This window comes from Chironomus tepperi, unplaced genomic scaffold (assembly GCF_022539635.2).
Source record: "Chironomus tepperi strain 1889 unplaced genomic scaffold, CSIRO-AGI_Ctep_v1 contig_244, whole genome shotgun sequence".
NCBI classification, from domain to species: Eukaryota; Metazoa; Arthropoda; class Insecta; order Diptera; family Chironomidae; genus Chironomus; species Chironomus tepperi.
This window is the reverse complement of record NW_027226366.1, coordinates 1,179,410-1,202,381: the sequence shown is the minus strand read 5'-3', so window position 1 is coordinate 1,202,381 and position 22,972 is coordinate 1,179,410. Positions and strand designations below refer to the sequence as shown.

At 30.8% G+C, this 22,972-nt stretch overlaps 5 protein-coding genes across 8 annotated transcripts; 2 read left to right on the top strand and 3 right to left on the bottom strand.

Annotated features, from left to right (window-relative positions):
• The first annotated feature begins 581 nt into the window (after positions 1-581).
• On the top strand, positions 582-3,109 carry LOC139091428 (agrin-like). 2 transcript variants are annotated; one of them, XM_070641514.1, is made up of 6 exons: positions 582-717; positions 905-1,021; positions 1,374-1,638; positions 1,840-2,156; positions 2,226-2,420; positions 2,532-3,109. In XM_070641514.1, the coding sequence occupies exons 3-6, from the start codon at positions 1,435-1,437 to the stop codon at positions 3,076-3,078; spliced, it is 1,263 nt and encodes a 420-aa protein (XP_070497615.1). In that variant the 5' UTR covers positions 582-717; positions 905-1,021; positions 1,374-1,434; the 3' UTR covers positions 3,079-3,109. The 2 variants fall into 2 exon arrangements, with proteins under 2 accessions (XP_070497615.1, XP_070497614.1); XM_070641513.1 differs by lacking the exon at positions 582-717 and adding an exon at positions 1,172-1,301 and having other exon boundaries at positions 936-1,021.
• A 406-nt stretch (positions 3,110-3,515) lies between these two features.
• LOC139091314 (agrin-like) lies at positions 3,516-15,221 on the bottom strand. 2 transcript variants are annotated; one of them, XM_070641341.1, is made up of 7 exons: positions 15,175-15,221; positions 14,511-14,529; positions 5,364-5,607; positions 5,027-5,291; positions 4,510-4,826; positions 4,246-4,440; positions 3,516-4,134 (listed from the first exon to the last, which is right to left on the bottom strand). In XM_070641341.1, exons 3-7 carry the CDS (start codon positions 5,558-5,560, stop codon positions 3,588-3,590), a joined length of 1,521 nt encoding a protein of 506 aa, XP_070497442.1. In that variant the 5' UTR covers positions 5,561-5,607; positions 14,511-14,529; positions 15,175-15,221; the 3' UTR covers positions 3,516-3,587. The 2 variants fall into 2 exon arrangements, with proteins under 2 accessions (XP_070497442.1, XP_070497441.1); XM_070641340.1 differs by lacking the exons at positions 14,511-14,529; positions 15,175-15,221 and adding an exon at positions 10,621-11,385.
• Positions 15,222-16,791: 1,570 nt separating this feature from the next.
• Positions 16,792-19,091, bottom strand: Nse1 (Non-SMC element 1). 2 transcript variants are annotated; one of them, XR_011544515.1, is made up of 5 exons: positions 19,051-19,091; positions 18,883-18,984; positions 18,354-18,826; positions 17,689-18,285; positions 16,792-17,271 (listed from the first exon to the last, which is right to left on the bottom strand). XR_011544515.1 is itself a non-coding variant. In XM_070641616.1 (4 exons), exons 1-4 carry the CDS (start codon positions 19,064-19,066, stop codon positions 18,160-18,162), a joined length of 717 nt encoding a protein of 238 aa, XP_070497717.1. In that variant the 5' UTR covers positions 19,067-19,091; the 3' UTR covers positions 16,792-18,159. The 2 variants fall into 2 exon arrangements, 1 of the variants encoding a protein (XP_070497717.1); XM_070641616.1 differs by having other exon boundaries at positions 16,792-18,285.
• A 690-nt stretch (positions 19,092-19,781) lies between these two features.
• Positions 19,782-21,935, bottom strand: LOC139091254 (choline/ethanolaminephosphotransferase 1-like). The gene is made up of 4 exons (XM_070641243.1): positions 21,729-21,935; positions 21,227-21,477; positions 20,962-21,160; positions 19,782-20,857 (listed from the first exon to the last, which is right to left on the bottom strand). The coding sequence occupies exons 1-4, from the start codon at positions 21,782-21,784 to the stop codon at positions 20,203-20,205; spliced, it is 1,161 nt and encodes a 386-aa protein (XP_070497344.1). The 5' UTR covers positions 21,785-21,935; the 3' UTR covers positions 19,782-20,202.
• A 72-nt stretch (positions 21,936-22,007) lies between these two features.
• Coa8 (Cytochrome c oxidase assembly factor 8) lies at positions 22,008-22,566 on the top strand. The gene is made up of 2 exons (XM_070641517.1): positions 22,008-22,146; positions 22,211-22,566. The coding sequence occupies exons 1-2, from the start codon at positions 22,008-22,010 to the stop codon at positions 22,564-22,566; spliced, it is 495 nt and encodes a 164-aa protein (XP_070497618.1).
• The last annotated feature ends 406 nt before the right edge of the window (positions 22,567-22,972 follow it).

Genomic DNA, 22,972 nt, shown 5'->3' with positions numbered 1-22,972 from the left:
GCGGTCATTTGATTTTCATCATTCGTTGATTCAACAGCTATAAAGGAGTCATAAAGAACCTCCTCAACAAAATTTCTCGTGTGCTTCATTAATTAAAATAAAATCGCGGCGATCAAATTAAGCAGGAAGAAGAAAGAAAAAGTTTTAAGTGCAAAAAAGAATTAAAAATCAGTAAAGTGTGGAACAAGCGTGAAGCTGTATTTTGTGCTCGATATTAACGACTCATGAATTAATAAAAAAATCAGCAACTGTGTTGGGTACGAGAAAACCTTTATGTGAAATAATTTTGATAAGTGAACGAACCAGAATAATAAGAAAAATAAAAGATTTTTAATTCTCGAACGGATGCAATTTTAAAAGAACTCTCACGACTATACGACACATTGCATTGAGGAGTCAACGACAATTGTTATGAATTAAATTCAATTGAATTGGATGCAAAAAAGAAAAGAAGCAAATAAGAGAGAAAAGTAGGAAGTTAAATATAAAAGGAGAACGAAGTGGAATTAAAAAATATTTTTGCAATACAATAAAATTAGAAAAGAAGAAGGAGAAGTAAAAATTCTTGCCTTAAGTGATCTCTCTCGGTAAATTAAAAAGTATATCAGGAAATTAGTGCATTTATTGAAAGAAAAAGCAGAACAGCAAAGTGTATCAAAATGTTAAAATTTATCATCATTTCAACATTATTATTACTGCAATTTATTTATGCTGAAGGTATAATTTTGGATAACATGATATTTCCTTTAAACAGTTTTTGATTAACCCTATTAAAGTAAACAATTTTTAACCATATTTGGAATTTTAAATTTCAATTAAATCACGATTGCGATCAAAAAAATTCAATTTCTTTTAATTGAAGTAAGTCTGATGTTTAACTGAACATTTTTTTTACTTGTAACAGAAATTCAGCCTGTGGTAATAAATAAATTTGAGAATAATATGAACAGAGAAATGAAAGCTATCTCATCAAACTGTCCACGATCATGTCCACCATCAGAAGATCAACAGCCAGTATGTGGTAAGTTGCTGTTTCCACGTTACATTAAGTTTTAAATTTGTTGCAATTTGCATGATCCAAATCTGTTATAAACCTGTAAACCGGTAAATAATACACAAAAATGTTAACTCTACTGGATGAAATGTGAAACATGGTTATTTATTTAAACAGGTACGGACGGAATTATTTATGCAAATTCTTGTGAATTGAAAAAGAAAACATGTACGAAAGGAAATATAAATGCGATTAAAGAAGATCCAGAGGGCTGTGAACGTTCGAAAGGATCACAATGCAATCACAAGTATGATCTTCTTTTAATATGAAAATGTTTTTTACGTAACATGACTAACAATAATGCTTTTTCCATTTAAAGATGTCCATCGGAAAAAGATTTAGTGTGCGGTACAGACAGTAGAACTTATTTAAATCGTTGCATGTTGGCTGTTCAAGCATGTAGAGTTGGAAAAGCAGCTGTATCGTTAGCTCACATGGGGTCATGCTTAAACGGTTCAGTTATTCGTGAGTCTTGCCCCGTTGATTGTAACAGCGCTCCACAAGATGGACCAGTTTGTGCATCAGATGGAAATGTATACAACTCAACATGTCAAATGAAATTGATCACGTGTGGGCAAGGTGTTGTAAGTAGTTATTTAATCACATCATATCTTATCTGCACATAAATATATTATTCACATGTCTTTGAAGTAAGCATTTCCTCGCTTCTTATTAATGATTCTTTTCTCTAATTCTATACCTTCTTTTTTTTTGTTCTTCTGTTTTCTTTGTTATTATGTTCGTGTATATGGATATAAAAAATCTTAATGAAATTTATGTGTTAGGTAAGAACAAGCAGAAAACATTGTCAAAGTACAAGAAATTGTCGAGAGTCTTGTTGGAGAGTTGCTCGTCCAACGTGTGGTTCAGATGGTAGATTATATGCTAGTCCCTGTAAAATGCGATCATCAAATTGCGGCAAGCATGTTTTTGAGGTGCCAATTTCCTTCTGTATGTCACAACAAGAGAGAACTGGAAGTTTCAGTAATTATTACACAGGTGATTGTCCTAAATCATGCGACGATGTTGAGGAAAAACATGTCTGTGGCAGTGACGGAAGCGTCTATACATCAGAATGTGAACTCAAAATGCTTAATTGCGGGTAAATATGTCAATGAATCGTTAATGTTCTTGCTGCTTTAATTGTAATAATTGCCAAAACTTTTTACAGGAGTCAGAAGAAGAACATCCAAGTAGTTCCGATCGAGAAATGTCAAAAGAAAATGGACAGGTGTAAGAAGAACACAGAGATCGCATGCAAGAGTCAAAAGAAGCAGAATTCATTCTTTGGAAAAGAAGATAGTATTTGCGGAACTGACTCCAAAACATATGCCAATGAATGTGAATTACAAAAAGCTACATGCTTGTAAGTCTTGCCTTTCATTTGAATTAATTAAGAGTAATTCACTCTTTTGTTACTTCTTCCTTAACAACCTCGCCATTAAATCTTTTTATCCGTTTAATCTCTTCCATATAGGCGAGGTGTTCAAATGGCACATATTGGAAGTTGTTCAAAATTAAGCAACGAACATGCATGTGAGGCTTGTACAGATGATGATTATGAAATGCAACCGATTTGTGCTTCAAATGGTCAAGTCTATCAGAATAAATGCGAGATGAAGCAACAAACTTGTGGGCTTCATGTTGTACCTGTATCATTACAAAACTGTCTTAAGACTCAATTCTGCGATGTCGATTGCGACTCATTGAACGGTCAACAACCAAGTTACATTTGTGGTTCTGACAATAAGCTATACAAGTCTGAGTGTCATATGAGAAAAGAGAATTGTGGAAAGCATGTATTCATTGTGCCAATTAAGAGATGTCTTACAGCATTCTCATTCAAAGGTTGTGCAACAATTTGCCCACAAGAATATGATCCTGTATGTGGAACTGATGGTAAATCATACTCAAATGAATGCTTCCTTTCGATTGAAAGATGCCGAACGAAGAATAAAATTATGAAAAAATATATGGGACCATGTGGAAGGCCTGAAAAGTCACCAGCTAATTATTTATATTAAATTTAGTTTATTTAAATGAAAAAAAAATAGTTTGATTTTAATAATTTTTATTTAAATTAAGAATTTGTTAGTTGCTTGGAGCGATGGTCATCATGCTGTATTGGAAAAATTAATTCGAAATTTGATGTTATTTATAGTTTTATTGCATGTATTTTGCTAGTCATTTACAAGTTTAGGAGAAAAATTTAATTTATGAATCGAAGAAATAAATGCTTGTTTGCTATTAATTTATTACCTGTCTTTAAAACTGTAATCATTAATCATAAATCTTAGTGTTCCCAATTTGAATGCTGAAACTCGACAGAATTAGAATTTTTATGAAATAAAATAATTAATTTTTTTTTAAATTTGTCTTTTTTTATTAATTTTTTCATTATAAAATTTTCACTGAAAATAAAATCAATTGGAAGTAATTTGTCAAATAAATAAAGTCCACTTTTAGCTTAAAGTACATGTTCGTTTTAAGTCATTTAACAAAAATAAATATTCCTAAATTTATAATTATAGTCCTAATACAAATAATTTACTGATTGTTTTTCAGGCCGTCCACATGGTCCCATGTATTTTTTCATAATATTATTCTTCGTTCGGCATCTTTCAATAGAAAGGAAGCATTCATTTGAATATGTTTTACCATCGGTTCCACATACAGGATCATATTCTTGTGGGCAAATTGTTGCACAACCTTTGAATGTGAATGCTGTAAGACATCTCTTAATTGGCACAATGAATACATGCTTTCCACAATTCTCTTTTCTCATATGACACTCAGACTTGTATAGCTTATTGTCAGAACCACAAATGTAACTTGGTTGTTGACCGTTCAATGAGTCGCAATCGACATCGCAGAATTGAGTCTTAAGACAGTTTTGTAATGATACAGGTACAACATGAAGCCCACAAGTTTGTTGCTTCATCTCGCATTTATTCTGATAGACTTGACCATTTGAAGCACAAATCGGTTGCATTTCATAATCATCATCTGTACAAGCCTCACATGCATGTTCGTTGCTTAATTTTGAACAACTTCCAATATGTGCCATTTGAACACCTCGCCTATATGGAAGAGATTATACGGATAAAAAGATTTAATGGCGAGGTTGTTAAGGAAGAAGTAACAAAAGAGTGAATTACTCTTAATTAGTTCAAATAAAAGGCAAGACTTACAAGCATGTAGCTTTTTGTAATTCACATTCATTGGCATATGTTTTGGAGTCAGTTCCGCAAATACTATCTTCTTTTCCAAAGAATGAATTCTGCTTCTTTTGACTCTTGCATGCGATCTCTGTGTTCTTCTTACACCTGTCCATTTTCTTTTGACATTTCTCGATCGGAACTACTTGAATGTTCTTCTTCTGACTCCTGTAAAAATATTTGGCAATTATTACAATTAAAGCAGTAAGAACTTTAACGATTCATTGACATATTTACCCGCAATTAAGCATTTTGAGTTCACATTCTGACGTGTAGACGCTTCCGTCACTGCCACAGACAAATTTTTCCTCAACATCGTCGCATGATTTAGGACAATCACCTGTGTAATAATTGCTGAAACTTCCAGTTCTCTCTTGTTGTGACATACAGAAGGAAATTGGCACCTCAAAAACATGCTTGCCGCAATTTGATGATCGCATTTTACAGGGACTAGCATATAATCTACCATCTGAACCACACGTTGGACGAGCAACTCTCCAACAAGACTCTCGACAATTTCTTGTACTTTGACAATGTTTTCTGCTTGTTCTTACCTAACACATAAATTTCATTAAGATTTTTTATATCCATATACACGAACATTATAACAAAGAAAACAGAAGAACAAAAAAAAGAAGGCATAGAATTAGAGAAAAGAATCATTAATAAGAAGCGAGGAAATGCTTACTTCAAAGACATGTGAATAATATATTTATGTGCAGATAAGATATGATGTGATTAAATAACTACTTACAACACCTTGCCCACACGTGATCAATTTCATTTGGCATGTTGAGTTGTATACATTTCCATCTGATGCACAAACTGGTCCATCTTGTGGAGCGCTGTTACAATCAACGGGGCAAGACTCACGAATAACTGAACCGTTTAAGCATGACCCCATGTGAGCTAACGATACAGCTGCTTTTCCAACTCTACATGCTTGAACAGCCAACATGCAACGATTTAAATAAGTTCTACTGTCTGTACCGCACACTAAATCTTTTTCCGATGGACATCTTTAAATGGAAAAAGCATTATTGTTAGTCATGTTACGTAAAAAACATTTTCATATTAAAAGAAGATCATACTTGTGATTGCATTGTGATCCTTTCGAACGTTCACAGCCCTCTGGATCTTCTTTAATCGCATTTATATTTCCTTTCGTACATGTTTTCTTTTTCAATTCACAAGAATTTGCATAAATAATTCCGTCTGTACCGCATACGGGTTCTTGATCCTCTGCTGGTGGACATAATCGTGGACAGTTTGATGATATAGCTTTCATTTCCCTATTAGCATTTTGATTTCCGTCTATGACTGTCGGGTTTAAATCTGGTAAAAAAATAAATTTAATTGGATGCAAAAGATGAATGAAGGAAAGACATTATGATGACACGTAAGAAATTTTTTCATATTAACTATTACTGCCTCATCAGTTTAGCATGCTTGTTTGTAAGGTATTTCATAAGTAGACTTTGATTGACATTGGATGAAATTACAGCACTGGGAAAAGAAAGCAAGAAAAAAATGCTTTCGCTTTCATTCAATGTCAATATCTTAGGTCATAACTAATAGATTTTTCTTCCATATAACGATGATTATGTTTTTTTTTATGCTTCTCATGCCTTCATATGCTAATTAACTTTCTAACGAAGCAACTCCGTTCGATGTACTCATATGATGTTGGATATTATGGAATAGCTTAATTTTGATTATCATTTAATGAATGACATTTTTTGATGTCTTAATATGTCCATTAACAAATCATCATTAAAAGGTAAATGACGCATTCAAAAGAGGAAGTCAATAGCCTAAAAAAATAAATTAATAATTTTTTCCAATCTCTTTCTTTTTTATCGCATTTCTCTTCTTCTTCTTCCTTTTTTGGTCCATTCAGTAGTGACAACAATCTTAATTTATAATTTTGGTATCGAAATAAAAGTGAAATCACTGATGACAATGACATTGTTTATTTTCATCTCATTTCAAGTAGAATTTTTATCATTTTTTTATTATTTGCTCAATGCTACATAAAGCTACGTGAGTCGCTTGAAATTCACATAAATTAATTATTTTCACTCGAAAGTGTTTTACTTTCATTAAAGCAAGGCAAATTTAATGTTTTAAACCGGTTGAATTTGAAATTGTGAAAGTAATTCTTGGAAAAGCTAGAATTTTAAATTCGTTATGGCCGTTAAAAATTGCACAGTCCATAAATCGTCTTCATAAGAAGATTTATCCCATAAAACTCACTGACCTAAATATAGATGTTAATTAGTCAATATCAAGTTGAAAAGATCAGTGTTTATAGTTAATTGTGTCAGACAATTCTTCGACCATCCAAGACGGATGAAAAAGAAGGAAAAGCATCACGCTGGCCAATGTGGATGCAAAGAATCATAAGCTGCGTATCAATTACGGATCGAAATCATGAAATTAAATGTACACGATTATTATTCTCTTCTTCATTTTCACCTTCTTCTTCCGATTGTCGGACACTGCCTGTGCTTCTGTTATTGTTGCTGCTACTGCTGTTTTCTTTATTAATATTAAATTTCAAATAATCAACGGTAAACTCACGAAAATTTCTCCACTTGAGCACACAATTCATTCTGTTTTTTACATTGTACTTTTCAGTCAAGTCTCTAAGAAAAAGTATATTGAAAGCACAAGACAAGCACAAGAAGTATCACTTAAAATTGATTACTTTATTTTTTTTGCACACATTTCGTCTTATATATTGTAAATTGAGTCAATTACAGTTTTTAAAATGACAAAAAACTTGACAAGCTGATGAAAGGGGAGTTTTTCTTTCATTATAATAGACATCCATTCCCGCATCACTTCACAGACGTTTCAAATTGAAGAAAATAAAAAAAATTAAATCGAGCGATTGTTATGCATAGAGAGCACAAAATAGAATGTCTATAATTATTTTGTGATTTGACTTATTTAAGCCGGTAAGTTGAAGTGAGCAGCAAGTTGATAAAAAAAAGTTATTGAAAGTATACAATTAATTTAATGCGCATAATCTTATTCAGCTAAAAGTAGCAGACGTGCAGTCAATATGAAAATAACAACATGAGTCAGATAAAGGAGTCTCGTAACCCATAACAATATCAAATTGAATTATTGCTTATGTTCTGCATCTTTCGAAGTCAAATCAAGTCAAATATGATTGTATGGCAATTGAAATCACTCCAATTAAATTATTTGATCTTTTATTCTGATTTAGATTCACGAAAAGTGTGTCACATCCAACAATTTGAGCCATTGAATGTCACATTTATTTCTAGAGCATTTATTAACTCGTTTTTCATTCATTTTAAATATTGAACCAAAATAAGTGTTGAAAAAATGAAGTAATTGCTATATTGAGAAATAATAATCGTGTGGAAGAAGATGAAGTTAATCTACACAATAAGAAATAACAGCGATTTTCAACATATAATCAAGATTTTTGCTTAATCTTTATTTTTATGTAAAAATCAACAAGGAGAGTTAACATGTGAAGAGAAATGTTAATGACTTTAAAGTTCATGAGATTCTCAAACGCAACGGAAGCGCGATTATCGCAAGTGCAGTTAAGAAGGTTTTTTTAATTGAAGTTAATATTTTTGGAATGTTTATGGTAAACTGTATGTGTATTAAATCCGCAAAAATTCTTTAAATGGAGAATGCTTAATGGCTTAACACGTTTTTTAGGTTGGATGCGATACATAATAGGTTCAGTAGCTATATTATAATCCAAATTTAAGTTTTTTGGTATCTTTTAAAGGTTTTGTCTAAGATTAGATGGATTTATAAAATTTTGTGGTTAGAATAATGAGTTTGGAATGAAACCTTAAGAAAATCATAATTCAAAATTGGTGTGCTATCTCGGCAATAAGATCGTTCAGCCAAAGGAGATAATAAGCTGCCTGGGCAAAAAATTACAAAATTACTTGATCAAAGCTCAACTTTGATTCGGATTTTACACGGAAAAGTCGACCCGACTAAATATAATTCGACTAGTCAAGCTCTAACTACCAATTTTCCATCATAATAGTTAATTTCAATCTCAGACAACTCTCTTTCATTAAAGCAAGAGAACCTTAAATGTCTCATAGAACACATCAATTACCGAATCAAAAGAAAAGTTGAATCTAGGTTATAATTAAATTTTCCACTAAAAACAAAGCTGATAGCCGCTTTAAGAATCAGCAAATTAAGAGCCTAACTAATTTCAAAAGAAATTACGTGATTATCTCAAAAAAATCTTAATCTCTGCCTTAAAAACATTCCAAATTCAATTTGAAGAGAAATTCTTTTCAATTAGCATCAAATGATTCGAAAGAATTTACTGTCACACACGAGTTACGAGGTTGTAAATAACCGCTATATGGTCATCATATGGACAACAAAAAAGAAATTACTTTATTCTGTTACTTAATGCAATTAAAGTTATATTAATGTTGAAAGAATGTTTTTAATGTCTTAAGAATGTAGCGTATAAAATTTCGGTTATGTCAATTCCTCCTAGGCTTTCCCAGCGAAAAAATCTAGGTAATTAAAAAGTGATTAACTGATGCATGTTACTTAATACTCAAGTCATTTATAAAAATTTATAATCTTTCTCATTTCAGGCTGTCGACGAAAAAAAAGCATAAATTGCTCAGTGTTTTAATGCCTTCTTGTATTAAATTCTTCACTATTTTCTCCATCATAAATTTTCATTATAATTCACTTTAGTTGAGAAGAAAGTTGTAAGAAATTTGTCTTTCTTGAACCAGCCATGAAGTATCATTTGATGCTTTAATAAGGTGTGAATTTTGCTGGCAAGCAAGAGCACTCAAGATTTTCAAGTTTATTTTACAAGATGTATGTACGTGTTTTTCTTAAATGTGGATGCTAAACTTTCTATTAATTTATGCATCTGGTGAACAAAGCCAATAATGAAAGAAAAAGTCGCAGTTTGCTCATTATTTTGTGTTGTTCCGAGGAGGAAAAAAGAAAGAAAAATCCACAGTGTCACTTAAGTGTTGTTTGAAAAACATCAATGCGGTTAACTAAAAACGGAACATTTTTTTTTAAAACATGACAATGTAATCTAAATCTTCATCTCACTTTTTTTTTATTCCTCACATTTTTACAGCTCACTATTTATCAAATTCATTTCCATCAAAGAATAAAAGAAGATGACGGAAATAAGCGACTGTATTATAGATTGTGAGTGTCACGCTATAATGTAACACTCTAACACTGAAATGCAGTGGAGCTTAGACTGTGTGATGTGATGTTCTATTGCAATGGAGATTCTATCTCGATAGACTTTTTCTACCTTACTTGGAATTTAAGTCATTGTACATACTAAGGCTATTAACACTACATAATTGAGTTTAGGGTCTGTGCAAGACGAAGAGCATCTAGGATCTGTTCCAATATTACTGATGAACCTAACAATGTCCCTGTAGTGTTCCTACTTAATATTCTCAATGCTGACTTAATCCACTTTGAGATATTACTAAGGTTAGGTTAAATACTGAGATACCTAACAACTTTATATGCTCAAGATTATCATCGCTATGGCCTCACTTCAAAAATAGTTTAAGCAGCCCTGCTGCTTATTGTTATAATGATTATAAATAATATAAGAAAGAAAATTCATTGTTCTTATTCATCATCAATTGAAAATGCATTGACATGACTTGAGTGTGCATTTCTTTCTCTTTCTACATCCACCACTTCATATGACAGTTAGTTAGAATTAATTTTTTTATCTTGACATAGCATAAAAATGCATCATCAACACTTAAAGTCATTGATATGCTCTCTCTTTTCTTTTCTGCATTTTTTATATCCATATGCAAGAATTACTATTATTAAGTAAGCATAAAAAAAGTATTAGGTGGTCGTTTGATGCTTTATTGCTAACATTTAATATTGAAACCCCGTCCCAATTTGCTATTCGTTCCTTATTATTTCTAAGCTAGCATATTTTTTATGCTCTTTTTTAACATTGCATAGAACATTACGAGAATGTTTATAGCAAGCAAGCCACCTCTTTTTGTTAATTAAGGGTAATAAAAATAAAGAAAAAAACAGTTATGGTACACGTAAGTAATGTTATGAAATGCAAAGAGGCATAAAAAATTATTCTCTTTTTTAGAATAAATGTTAATGAACCAATTTGAATAGTTACTTATTGTTTGGTACAAAATGCTATAAGAAATGCATCTTCGAGCAAATTGGAACAAGGAAATATCAAAATTAATTTTTATTTCTTTTTGAAAAATTTCAAGAAACATTTTATAAAATTAGACATGGAAACCGACTGTCGGTGAATTATATATATTTAAGACCTACCAAGAGCATAAACAAATTGCAGCAATAAAAATGTTGAAATGATGATATATTTTAACATGTTGATTCTGTTCTGCTTTCTCTTCTTCCTTTTTTTTACTGAATTATTGAATTGAGTGCACTAAATTATTGCGGTGGATTTTAATTTATTGAGATCACTTAAGGCAAGAATTTTTACTTCTCCTTCTTCTTTTCTAATTTTATTGTATTGCAAAAATATTTTTTAATTCCACTTCGTTCTCCTTTTATATTTAACTTCCTACTTTTCTCTCTTATTTGCTTCTTTTCTTTTTTGCATCCAATTCAATTGAATTTAATTCATAACAATTGTCGTTGACTCCTCAATGCAATGTGTCGTATAGTCGTGAGAGTTCTTTTAAAATTGCATCCGTTCGAGAATTAAAAATCTTTTATTTTTCTTATTATTCTGGTTCGTTCACTTATCAAAATTATTTCACATAAAGGTTTTCTCGTACCCAACACAGTTGCTGATTTTTTTATTAATTCATGAGTCGTTAATATCGAGCACAAAATACAGCTTCACGCTTGTTCCACACTTTACTGATTTTTAATTCTTTTTTGCACTTAAAACTTTTTCTTTCTTCTTCCTGCTTAATTTGATCGCCGCGATTTTATTTTAATTAATGAAGCACACGAGAAATTTTGTTGAGGAGGTTCTTTATGACTCCTTTATAGCTGTTGAATCAACGAATGATGAAAATCAAATGACCGCGAGAATTTCTTCAACTTTTTTTTCGTGCGAATCCAGTGCGAATAATAATAAAAAAAATGAAATGTGCAGAAACAAACAGAAATAAAAGAATGGAAATACTATTTTACAACTTTACGATCGGACGGTTTGAAACGAAGTGAAGATTTCATTGCCAAGGCCTATACATTTTATAAACTTCCAGCATTTCTTCTTTCATTCATTCATGTTGAAGATGTGAAGTGAAAGGAATGAAAATTTGAGTAAATATGCAGCTCTTTAAGATGCTCTGAGAGTAAATATTCAGCATAAACATGAGAGAATTAATGTTGCATTGGAAGTTTAACTTTAAGCTTTGTTGTCTATATGCTCATATATATCTGAGATCTTATCGTACTCAGTTCATTGTGCTCAGAAAGTTGCATTTTTATAAATTCCAAATAGGAAGAACTTTAAATGCACGTTTCATACACAATCCTGAAAACATTTTCATCTTCGAATCCGAAGAGAATTGAAGAAATTCTTTGTGTCTTGGAGAATGTATGTACATACTCTAATATAGCACAAAAGCATGCCAAGAACTTTAACATATGGAAAATCTCTATGTTCGAAGCTGCAGATGATCATGTACTATTCTGTATTGTATTGTATGCATTGCATTGTTAGAACTGCATTTAACAACTTTATCAGCAAATTCCTTCATGCTCTTAATCATACGATGTATTTCATGCCGTGTAAACAACAATGTAGGCAAAAAAGTTTAACAAGATCGACCTCTAATTATTATTGCATATCAGATTAATGAAATTTCTTCCAATTCATCAGACATCCAGCATATTGAAATGTTGTGACAATCACATGCAAATGAGCATTGATAATGAATCACAATTATGTCAATTTAAATTATTGGTCAATGAAAGTTATGACTTATCACCATAAATGCCATAAATTATGCTTAAAATGACCACTTGCTATGATAAATATTCAATGAATTTTCTAAGAGAAGTGCAATGCATCACAGAATGATATTGAAATTTATCTCCGTTGTGGATATGGTCGCGTAGATGTCCAATTATAGAGAACATGCTGTACTTTTACTTTCGATTAAATTACCATTTGTTAATTATAATGTTAAAGACTTTACCTTCTACTTCTACAGCATGTTCATCGATTTATTGAATTGCCTTTGCATTATCATTATCATAATGAAATTCGAATCATGAACTAATGAATGTTATCTCATTTCACTGCAGCAGTACATACATGTTGATGAGAAAGGAATTAAATTTAATGAAATGGAGAGATTCGTTGAGCCCACACGTAAGAAAGCAGTTCTCGCGATCTCGTCATTGACATCGAAAATTATAACACAGTAACAGCATTATATTGCAGTACTTCCGCGTTGCAGGCTACAACCATGTGCTCTCGTCATTTGCAGCATCATCATCATCATCTTCATGATCATTCATGCATTGAAATTTTCAAGCAATTTCTTTATGCTTCTGCTGTCAATTATAACAATAATGAATCATTTGTATCTTTATGACTTTATCAAATGGTAACTATTGCCACTAACAGCAGCAATGTGTGTCTATCGAGGGGATTAGAATTAATGAACTATTCACAACTTCATATATCTATGAATGGTGCATAGAAAGAAGACGACGATTGTATTTTAATAGCTTTAAACCTACATCTCATGGATTTTCTGACCCATTTCTTATGCTTCATCTTCCATTCAGTTTGATTTCTTCTTCCAATTTAATTGTTGATTAATTAATAATCCCTTAATGCTACTTCACTTCTCTTTATATATTTTTATTTTGTGGCTTTAAAGTCTCTTTATGCTCAAATACAATGCTGAATAGTGCAACAATAATAACAACATTGAGAAGCACGATGATGAAGAAGAAATTAAAGGAAAATTAGATTAGAAATGCCGCAGTAGTCAATTAAATTGCGTATAATTGCATTTTCAATGTCATGTTTGATCACAGAGCACTTCGGTGTGATAAATAATGGAAATTAATTAATGTCTCTACTTGCAATTTGCAATAAAAATTAAACAGAGGAAACTATCGATGAGAATTAAGTGTGGCACACAATTTTCTGCATCACTATACAATTTATGTTATTTTTTTAAAATTGAAAACTTGTCCGATTCTGTTTTCTTCTGTTTCTAATGTTTATTGCAACTCAATCACAGACTCATATGAGCGGAAAGGTGGAAATAAAATGAGAAAGGTATAGAAACTGAAATTACTATTGCTCCATGAACTATGATGATTTATGTTGACTTAATGGTCTTTGAAATTTCTTTGATATTCATTCTCAAATGTGAAATTGAAAGTGGATGAATTAGATAGAAATTGCAATATGTATCATTAGTTGTGACTATAGTTTATTCATCTTTGCCTGTTTGTATCATACGTGAAACATGCAAATAAAAATATGAAACCATAACACGAACATCCAAAATAGAGGAAAGAAAGGAAACGTGATCGACGATAAAGTCATGAAATGTTTTGAATGAATGAGGCATAGCCAACGAAAATCTATTATACATGTTTGTTTTCGTTGATCTAATAGATTATGGATAAAATGTTTGCATCTTTTCTGACTTTGATCTCGTGTATCCACCAACAATCCATTCAAATTGAAATGGAAAGTGAAATTTCTTCGTTCTTCTTCTCCACCATTATTAAGCAATATTACATGATACAACTCGCGATATGTGGTAATGTGATTATCATTATTTGCCGATTCATTCCTTTCTTCATATTTCTTATGTTTTGATTGTCGTCTCAAAATATACTTATAATTATCTAAAATTAATTTTTTTAAAATCCAATTACTTCATCAAAAATTTTTAATCTCCTCATGTCAACAAGTCAGATATAATGTGCCAGACTTTGTTCATGTACTTATAGTTCCTTTTGTATGAATTTAAAGACTTAAATTATTTCCTTCTTTAAAGTTCAGCGAAAGTTTTTCACTTCTTGTTTTTTGAAATGTGCACATTGATTTATTCCCACTGCGGTTGTCAATCCATGATTCAGAGAATGGACTTTTATGCATTGCAATGAACAGTTTTCGTTCAAACGTCGCATAATAAACTTTCTTTGTACTTTTTGTAAGTGCTCGATAAACATTTTAATTAATTGTAAAAGTCAAGAATACTTACCGATATTTTCACTTCAAAACTAAAAAAAAAAAAATGATTGTAATTTATGAAATGTGGTTCAATTTGTAAACAAACAAAAGAGATGCAAAAATCATTCAAAGTGATGCGAAATCTAATTTGAATTTTATAAAGCCGGTAAGTTTTAATTTTCTGTGATGTCGTAAATTTGAGCATTTTATTGCGCATTAGGAAGTCGAGAAATGCAGCTCATTAAGCTGATTGATACTCATTAAAATAAGAGAGAAGCTTTATCAAATTATTAAAACTGCTTTGTATGATCAATAAAAGAAAATGGAATATGATTAAGATGGAGAGATTTATGATAGGACAATAAAAAAGCATTTAAGAAAATTAGACAATTTCACGCCTTAAAGCATTTTATGTTCACACAATAGTAATAGCTATGCTGACACTATTATGGCCAAACATAGTGAAAGATCTCATTAGTATTCGGAGTTAATCTTATGAGGATTAAACATTTATGATTTTGAGTACCCACACAGAGTTTATCGGATGTACATCAATAGCTTTTTAAATGATATACATCAGCATATAAATATGTACATTTGAGATGCACACAAGAGGAAAATGTAAGATGAGACGAGATTTTTCAATTATTTCGAGAGTGAAAACTTTGTTTATTGTCAAGTGTTTATTGAATTACCTTTATGTGCTTTGCTGCGCTGTGTTTCGTGGATGTTTGAGCATTTGCTGAGCAACGAACGCTTCATAATTTGTAATATTGTCATTCCATCTATGCTGCACACTCCATAAATTAACTTATTAATGCTGCAAAAATTAAATATAATGAACATTTTCTTCGTGGAATTTTCCCGAGAGTTTCAACTCCAATTGAATTTAAAATATGCTTGTAGCAATTTTCTACATTTCATCACGGAATTTTTATCTCTTTTTCAGTCATAGATTAAGAAATTGACAAATCTAATTAAGCTTGAATGCCGTGTGATTTTTAGTATGTGAAAATCCCCATTATCAGGCATGAAGACATAAAAAGTAATGGCATATACTACTAGTATGGTTCATTCGTGTTTGCATAAAGCGATCGTATCACAATGATTATTTATTTATTTATTTTTTTATCATGAAATAGAGAAAATTTAGTCAGTCTTTCTATTGCTTTTCTTTCGTTTCACAAAGTCTTTCGCCATAAAATAATAAAAAAATAAGAAAATTGAGAATAATAAATATAATAATCATATTTTTTTTATTATAGAAAGGAATTGAAAATAAAAAATAAGATATATGAACGAGAGAAGGTAGCTAGTAGCTGTAATTATTATTCATATATATGTATAGTGGGTTTGTTTATTCTAATCACAAAAGGCAACCTTTCTCGGATTAATTTATTTGTTAAAGGCAATAAAGGAACAGAGAGTTGGTTTTGAACGATAGATGAACAGGCACATAGATTTCTCCACTTGAATGAAAAAAGTTTTAGAATTGTGCATTTGAATTTTGAGCATTTTAAACGCATTTTGGATAAATTTTGATGGATCTTATTCTGTTCCACCGTAAATTGAAATTTGTAAGTAAAGGGAACTAATTATTTTGGTGGATAAGTTATGGATTGTAGCCTGATCTACAACAATCTTCAGTTGACAAAAATACATTATAACTAGTTGATGGCAAGTTAATATCCAGATGATGACTAATTTTAATGAATTTTTGACTATTTGGGAATGTAAAGGTTAGCTCTTTTCAGTGACTTGAGTTGCCCTCTCTTTAGTACCTTCTTAGTCATTTTAGGGAATATTCGGAAATTACATAATGTAAATGCGTTTTAAGACAACTTTCTAGCCATCATAATGCTTTGTACCAAAATCATCATTTTACTCCGGAACAAAATTCTAAGCAAGCAACATTCAATTTCCCTGTTTCTCCTAAAAGAGCGTTTACGTTACCTTACTGTAATTTTGAAATCCTTAATCGAAAAAGTATCAAATTTTAATCTAGTACGAATTTGTGAATTTTGTTAAGGATTTTTCCGGATTTTCAGTACATTTCGATCGTATCGTCCTAAAGCATTTAAATATTGAAAAATTCAAATTAAAACTATTCTTACTAAAACTTAAAAACTCAAAAAGATTAATTTTAAAGATAGCAATCCAAACCGCAGCTGCTAATCAGCATACTTTACATAAAAATCAGTGAAAAACAAGCCAAAGCCTATGTGCAGCAAAAAATGCTTTTAAATCATTATCACTATATTGAATTAAAAATGTCCCACATTTCAAATATCACGATTTTTCAAAATAAAAAAAAACAGGCTTTATATTATTATTTTTTTATTTTAATACCGTTAAGAGTTTCCATCTCAGTTTCCTTTCTTTCAATAAGCAGTTAGTCAGTTGTATTCATTGGCATTGGCAATGGAAACAGTCAGATTTAAAATTATCAATTTGACCTATAAATTTTTCTAATAATTTTTCATTTGTTCTTATCGACGATTAATGTCATGCAATAGAAATAATGCTTAACAATTAAAAAAACATTTTTATTATTTTTTATATGTCATGATTACCTGTTATGGTAAATAGCTACTATTGTACCTACAGCACTCCATAAATAATAATAATAAACATTTGCCAATTGAGTAGATTTCCTATCTTTGTTTTGTGCTGTCGCATGATTAATAAAATTATTATTTTTATATAAATCTTTCCATATATCAAGCATCATTAAGCCTCTCTTCATCTTCATCTCATCCGTCATGTCAGCGTTAGAGATGAGAGTCTTGATGCTTGAAGAAAGTAATTTAATGGAATTTTAACAAATTGTTTAATTGCAAAATGTTGTTAGTCATGCTTCAAGGAGGTCGTAAATCGTGATTTTATCATCATATCAATAAATATGTATGTAATTCAGGATGCATGGAGATGAAAGAAGTAAAAACATTGTTTGTTGTCGTTTTGTGTGACTAGAAACATGCAATAAAAAGTGAAACTTTTTCTTCTCTTCTTCTTCATTTCTTCAATTGAAAGCGTGAGTGGCCTTATTTTAAAAACTTATATATTTTTTTAACAGAAAATAATTAAATTAAATTAATTTCTAAATAACATACAAAGTAGAAAGACCTTTTTTTTGACGATCAAGAATAAGCAAATAGTAGCAGTGAGTGTTGAAATGAAAAAAATTCAATTAATTCCTTCTTACTTACCAAAGTCAGTCGAGTTTCGTGTCGTTTTGTATTAAATTCATCACCAATTCGAGACTGTTGCTGCTTGCTATTTTTTTTGCACGATATTTGAACGATAAAAATCTTGAAAATTTCATGTTCTTTTTTTCTTCCTACCCTGTACACTTCTCGCTTTCTTTCGAGACATTGCATTTCTTTCTTCCGTATCGAATCTTCATAATGACTAGGAAAAAGTGAATTTTTCGTTTTCTTTTTAAATGGCTCTTTTTAAAAATAAAATATAATTTTTTTATGTATATTTTTCATGAAAGTAGGACAAATGTGTACTGTGTTTTACGACCTTACAACATAATGTGTGCTTATAGCATTAGCAATTTTCTTTTCTTTTGTGGCTGGCTGTGGTTTTTTTATGCTTATTGAAAAATTTTTCTTTTAAATATACTTAATATCTTATATTTCGATTATCGATTTGGTTTTGTTGGTTGCATTGCACTACTCCATTGGAACAGTCCATTTCATCTTGCAACTTGGACATTTATCGGATCGTGCCAGAAATTTCTCGATGCAATTTTTGTGATATGTGGATTTTGTGGTTTTGCAGGCACTGCATGAAATTCCCTGAGTGAAATTTAAATTACATATATACTGTAGAATTACTTTAATTAAATTAAATTTATGTAGCTTACCCATGCAGCAATATCATCACATAAACCACAAACTTTCAAGTGTTCTGCTCTCATGCCTTTCAAATCCTCCTTGAACTCGGCTAATGATTTTGGTCCCAAAAATATCAGATTATCATGCCGAACAAAATAACCATTTGTGCACCAACCGTCAAGCAATTTCTCTGATCGCATCTTATTCAACTTTCCTACATGTGATGACTGTAAATTGAGAGCTTCGCGAGGAGAAATGTTAAGGTCTATATTTTCAACTATTTTTGTCAGTATCTGTTTGAAAAAATCTACTTCATGTTCTGTATAGCAGTGCTGCATGTTTGAAATGGATGTCTTTGTTGTTGCACAGAAAATGTAATAATCCAGTAAATTCAATCCATATTGATATTTCACGATTCTCTGATCAAATCGACCAATATTGTCATTTATCTGATCAATAACTCTTGATAAGGAATTCTCTTCCATAACTCTATTTTCATGTACTGTTAAGGTAAATTTAATTAATAATTTGAATTTAAAATCAATTTTATTATCTTACATTTCTCCCAAATTTCTTTAAATATATCCTTCATTTCGTCTTCTTCGAGACTTCCATGATTCATTAATGCTTGCAATGTTGATCGATGTACATCAGTGTACTCTGTAGCATAATTAATCAGATTGATTTATGGCGGGAAAATAAAATTTATTTAATTAATTCTTTTACCTTCCATAATAACCATTGTCCGTTAAAATTTTCGTGATCTTACATTGAATGAGAAGTTCCAAAATCATACAGTTAATTATGGAGCTATCAGGTACTAAACAACTGATCTAGTTATGTAAAGGAACCTTTGATTTCAAACAACTTGTCAATAAAATTAAATAATTTTGTTTACTTAGACCGGTCTCAAGTCAAAACAAAACCGTTTGAATTTAAATTTCAAAAACCTCGTTATCATAACCGATTAAATCTCCATAAGAGGATTTTTAATTCAAGGTGAGTTTGGATTTGAGTTTAAATTCAAACTCAAAACTCAACTCAACTTGAGTTTTGAGTTTAAAAAAAAACTCAAACTCATTTTCGAAATGAAAAAAATTCAAATTCAAATTCAAACTCATTTTTTCAATGAATTTAAATCAAACTCTCATTTTGAGTTTTGAGTTTTGATTTATTTCACAAAACTCTCCCCACCCTGCAAAACCGTTTGAATTTAAATTTCAAAAACCTCGTTATCATAACCGATTAAGTTTGAATTATAAAAATACGTTACCATAAATAGATGGAAAACTTTGGAGTTCATCAACCGTAATGTTTAATTAGCATGAAATAATCATTAAAATAATTTTGTTGAGATAGGTTAAGTATCGAAATTAACAAATTTACGAGTAATTATAAATTAAAAGCAATTTTATTTCACAAAACTACGCTTCGTGTACGTCTTTATTAAACTTTTTTTCTAACTGTTTTAAATTCATTATTTAAAATGAATTATATTCACTTTCAATATAATAGAATTATATTAATAACATTTACACCAATTATCATTAACAATTAGCATTTCATCATATACGTTCAAAAGAAGTTCTATAAATGGAGCTTTATAATAGTTATGCGTATGGTTCCAACAAAACTTAATTAAAAATCAGTTTCTTGCCTCAAGAAGGAACAAAAAAAAAAATAAGGAAAAATCGTAATTAATTAATTAAAAAAATCTCAGGATTTACCGTAACGTTGAACAATCAATTAAAGTTATTAAATGTATGTTGTGTGTGCGTTTAACTAAAGTAAATTAAGGATTTGATGGGATGAATGGAAAGAGAACACGCTGGATAATGTCGATTTGAGTATTCTCTGGATATTAAATGATAAAACAATCTATTTCCTAGAATTTGATTTGTTGGCTTTAGGCGGTGGATAAGGAATTGTAAAGAGCTTAATATTGAGAAAAGATACCATTTCGAGACAAACTGTGCTACAATATCCAACAAGGTCATATGAGCACCATAAAAATGCTATCCATAAAACATAATATTCGTTAAAGAACTCGTTAAAGTATTGATTAAGGAAGAGTATTAGTGGACCGACAAGTCCTGAATCGAGTAAATTCATTTCACTTTTACTCATGTGCGCGACGACAAGTCTACATGATACTTTAGCGGCAAGAACTCCAAATGTTAATAAATATAGTACAGGATGATTCAAATAAATTTGGCTTCGTGATTTTTCTGATATTATAAAAGCTGGAATCACGACCAGTAGAAATGGAAGAATAGGTGATATAATGCTTGTGCCAGCGACTGTTGAGCCATTTTTGCCAATTCCACCTTTCCTAATTGTTTGTGCGAAATTTACAAGCACGATGAATGCTGTTGTTAGTGAGAATGATGCCATCAAAAACCATATCTGTATGCCACCTAATATTCTCACATGCCATGCTTCAGGTCCAAAGAAAAATGACACCAAATGTATTCCCATAATACACAATTGTGCTTCTGTTACGTCAAATTTTCCAAATCGTAAGACTCCAGTGCTAAAAGTAAATCGAAAATAAGAAGCAGATAATGTAAAATCATCAAAAATAATTATCTCATTTCATGCGTCATGTACGTATAATAATAAGCTGTTATAACTTACATGTATGTCTGCCAATGTGCTACATAAAATAAAATAATAGCTGTTGCACAATTCAAAAGCATTGCAGTCGGATGATATCCAAGACCACCAGCGCAACAAGCTGCAATACTAACAAACACTGTTGAAATTGAATCACATCCATGATCGAAGAGTTCACCTAAAGGCGATGATGTGTTTGTTCGTCGTGCTTGTTTTCCGTCTACATTATAATTAACTGATTATAGACACTGTATGCAAAATGAGGAATTAATTAAGTTATACTGACCGATAGCATCGAGACTTTGGTAAATAAATAATCCTACAGCACACGATAAATAGCACCACCTTGGAGCATCAGCTTTAGCATCAGGCGCATGATACAGCAGAAGCAGGGATGTGACAATATTAACAAAAAGTCCTATAATTGTCAAGAGATTTGGGGCAATAAAGAGAGGCGTTTGATTGACGAGCCATGTCCACCATGGTTGTAGTAAACTATCGCATATACTATTTGATTCACAATTATATTTGTGTTCGCTATAAATTAGAAAAGAAAGAATAAGCAGGATAGAAATCAGGTTACGCGTACTCGTATATATATTTTTTCACTTAATTAATGATTATTATATATTGTTGCATTTAATTCCATTAAATTAAAGTTACATAAACATAATGAAATGTGACGCGTTAGCACTGCAATCATTCTAATCAGTAACAATCATCACTCCATATCATCCGATCCGTTAAGTATGTAAATTTTGATGATTAGAATTTTTTTGTTATCTTACCTTAATTTTTTTAATTGAGTTTTCGACAAGATATCCTTCTTATAAAAAACAATCATCTTTTTATTTGTTCTGTTGTGCTTTATTGTTCCTGGCTATACTAATTTAACAGCTATTCATTTCACCTTTGAGCAGGCAGCCTTAATTTTTTAAACTTTTAAAATTATTATTTGTTAGGGGGTCCGCGATTTTCGAAACTTTTTTTCAGACTCGTTGTTGTCCGTCTGGCAATCTTAGTTTCATGCCCTTTCTGTTTACATAAATTTTTTCTTCTTCCTAAAAATGTTAAAACTTTTGAATACCTACCGTAAATGCATAATTAATAAAAATATACATCCAGCATTGTGCTACTCATCAAATGCACCTGAAAAAGGATTTAACAGCAAACCTAATGTCTCTGAAATCAAAGCAGATTATATTGGTAAGTAAAAAATCATAAAAATGATAGAATAACTTAATTAAAATACAATGTCATTCAATTTAAGGTCCACCAGATGAGTCATCAAACATCAGGCCAATTCTTAGACATGCTCCAGCAGATGAAACACACTTACAGAAGAAATTGCGATTGAAAAGAATCGATGCTGAGCAATTTGTCACTGGATTCTGGAGAAATCACAATAAGCGGTTCTTTACACAGAAAAGTGAATTTATAGCTGAAAGGCAAAAGGATAAGGAACTAAATGCAGACGAGATGAGTGAATTCTATAAGAAATTTCTTGACAAAAATTGGGAATCACACTTTTATTTCAATATAATGTGGTATATGAAGAATTTTGAGTTGTTGTACCTAGCTTTATTAGTTAACATACAAAAAGGTATTCGTAGAATAAAGAATTAATTTATTAGAACTAGAATTTGGAATGTGAAAATGAAATTTTGAAGTTGAATCTACTGATTTCAGCAGGAATCGGGTACAGGAAGACTAAGCATTAAAGGTAGATTGCGAGCAAAGGTACTAAAGGTTTGAAGACATAAAGTTAATTTTGTTACAGGAACTCTTCTGTTAATTGATAATTTTACAGCAATTGAAAAATAACTGCCAAAATTCAAAAATTGAACTTCGTTTTGAACTTTACTTTGTACAAAATTCAAATTAAAACCGTTAAGAAAATTGAGCACGTGTCAACAATTTACAATTTTTAAAGTGTATATGAAAAGGATACAATTGATGGCGTTTTTGATGACTTTGACAAATAGCTGGTCCACCAAAAAAAGAATAATTAATGAACAGAAAGGAATTTTTT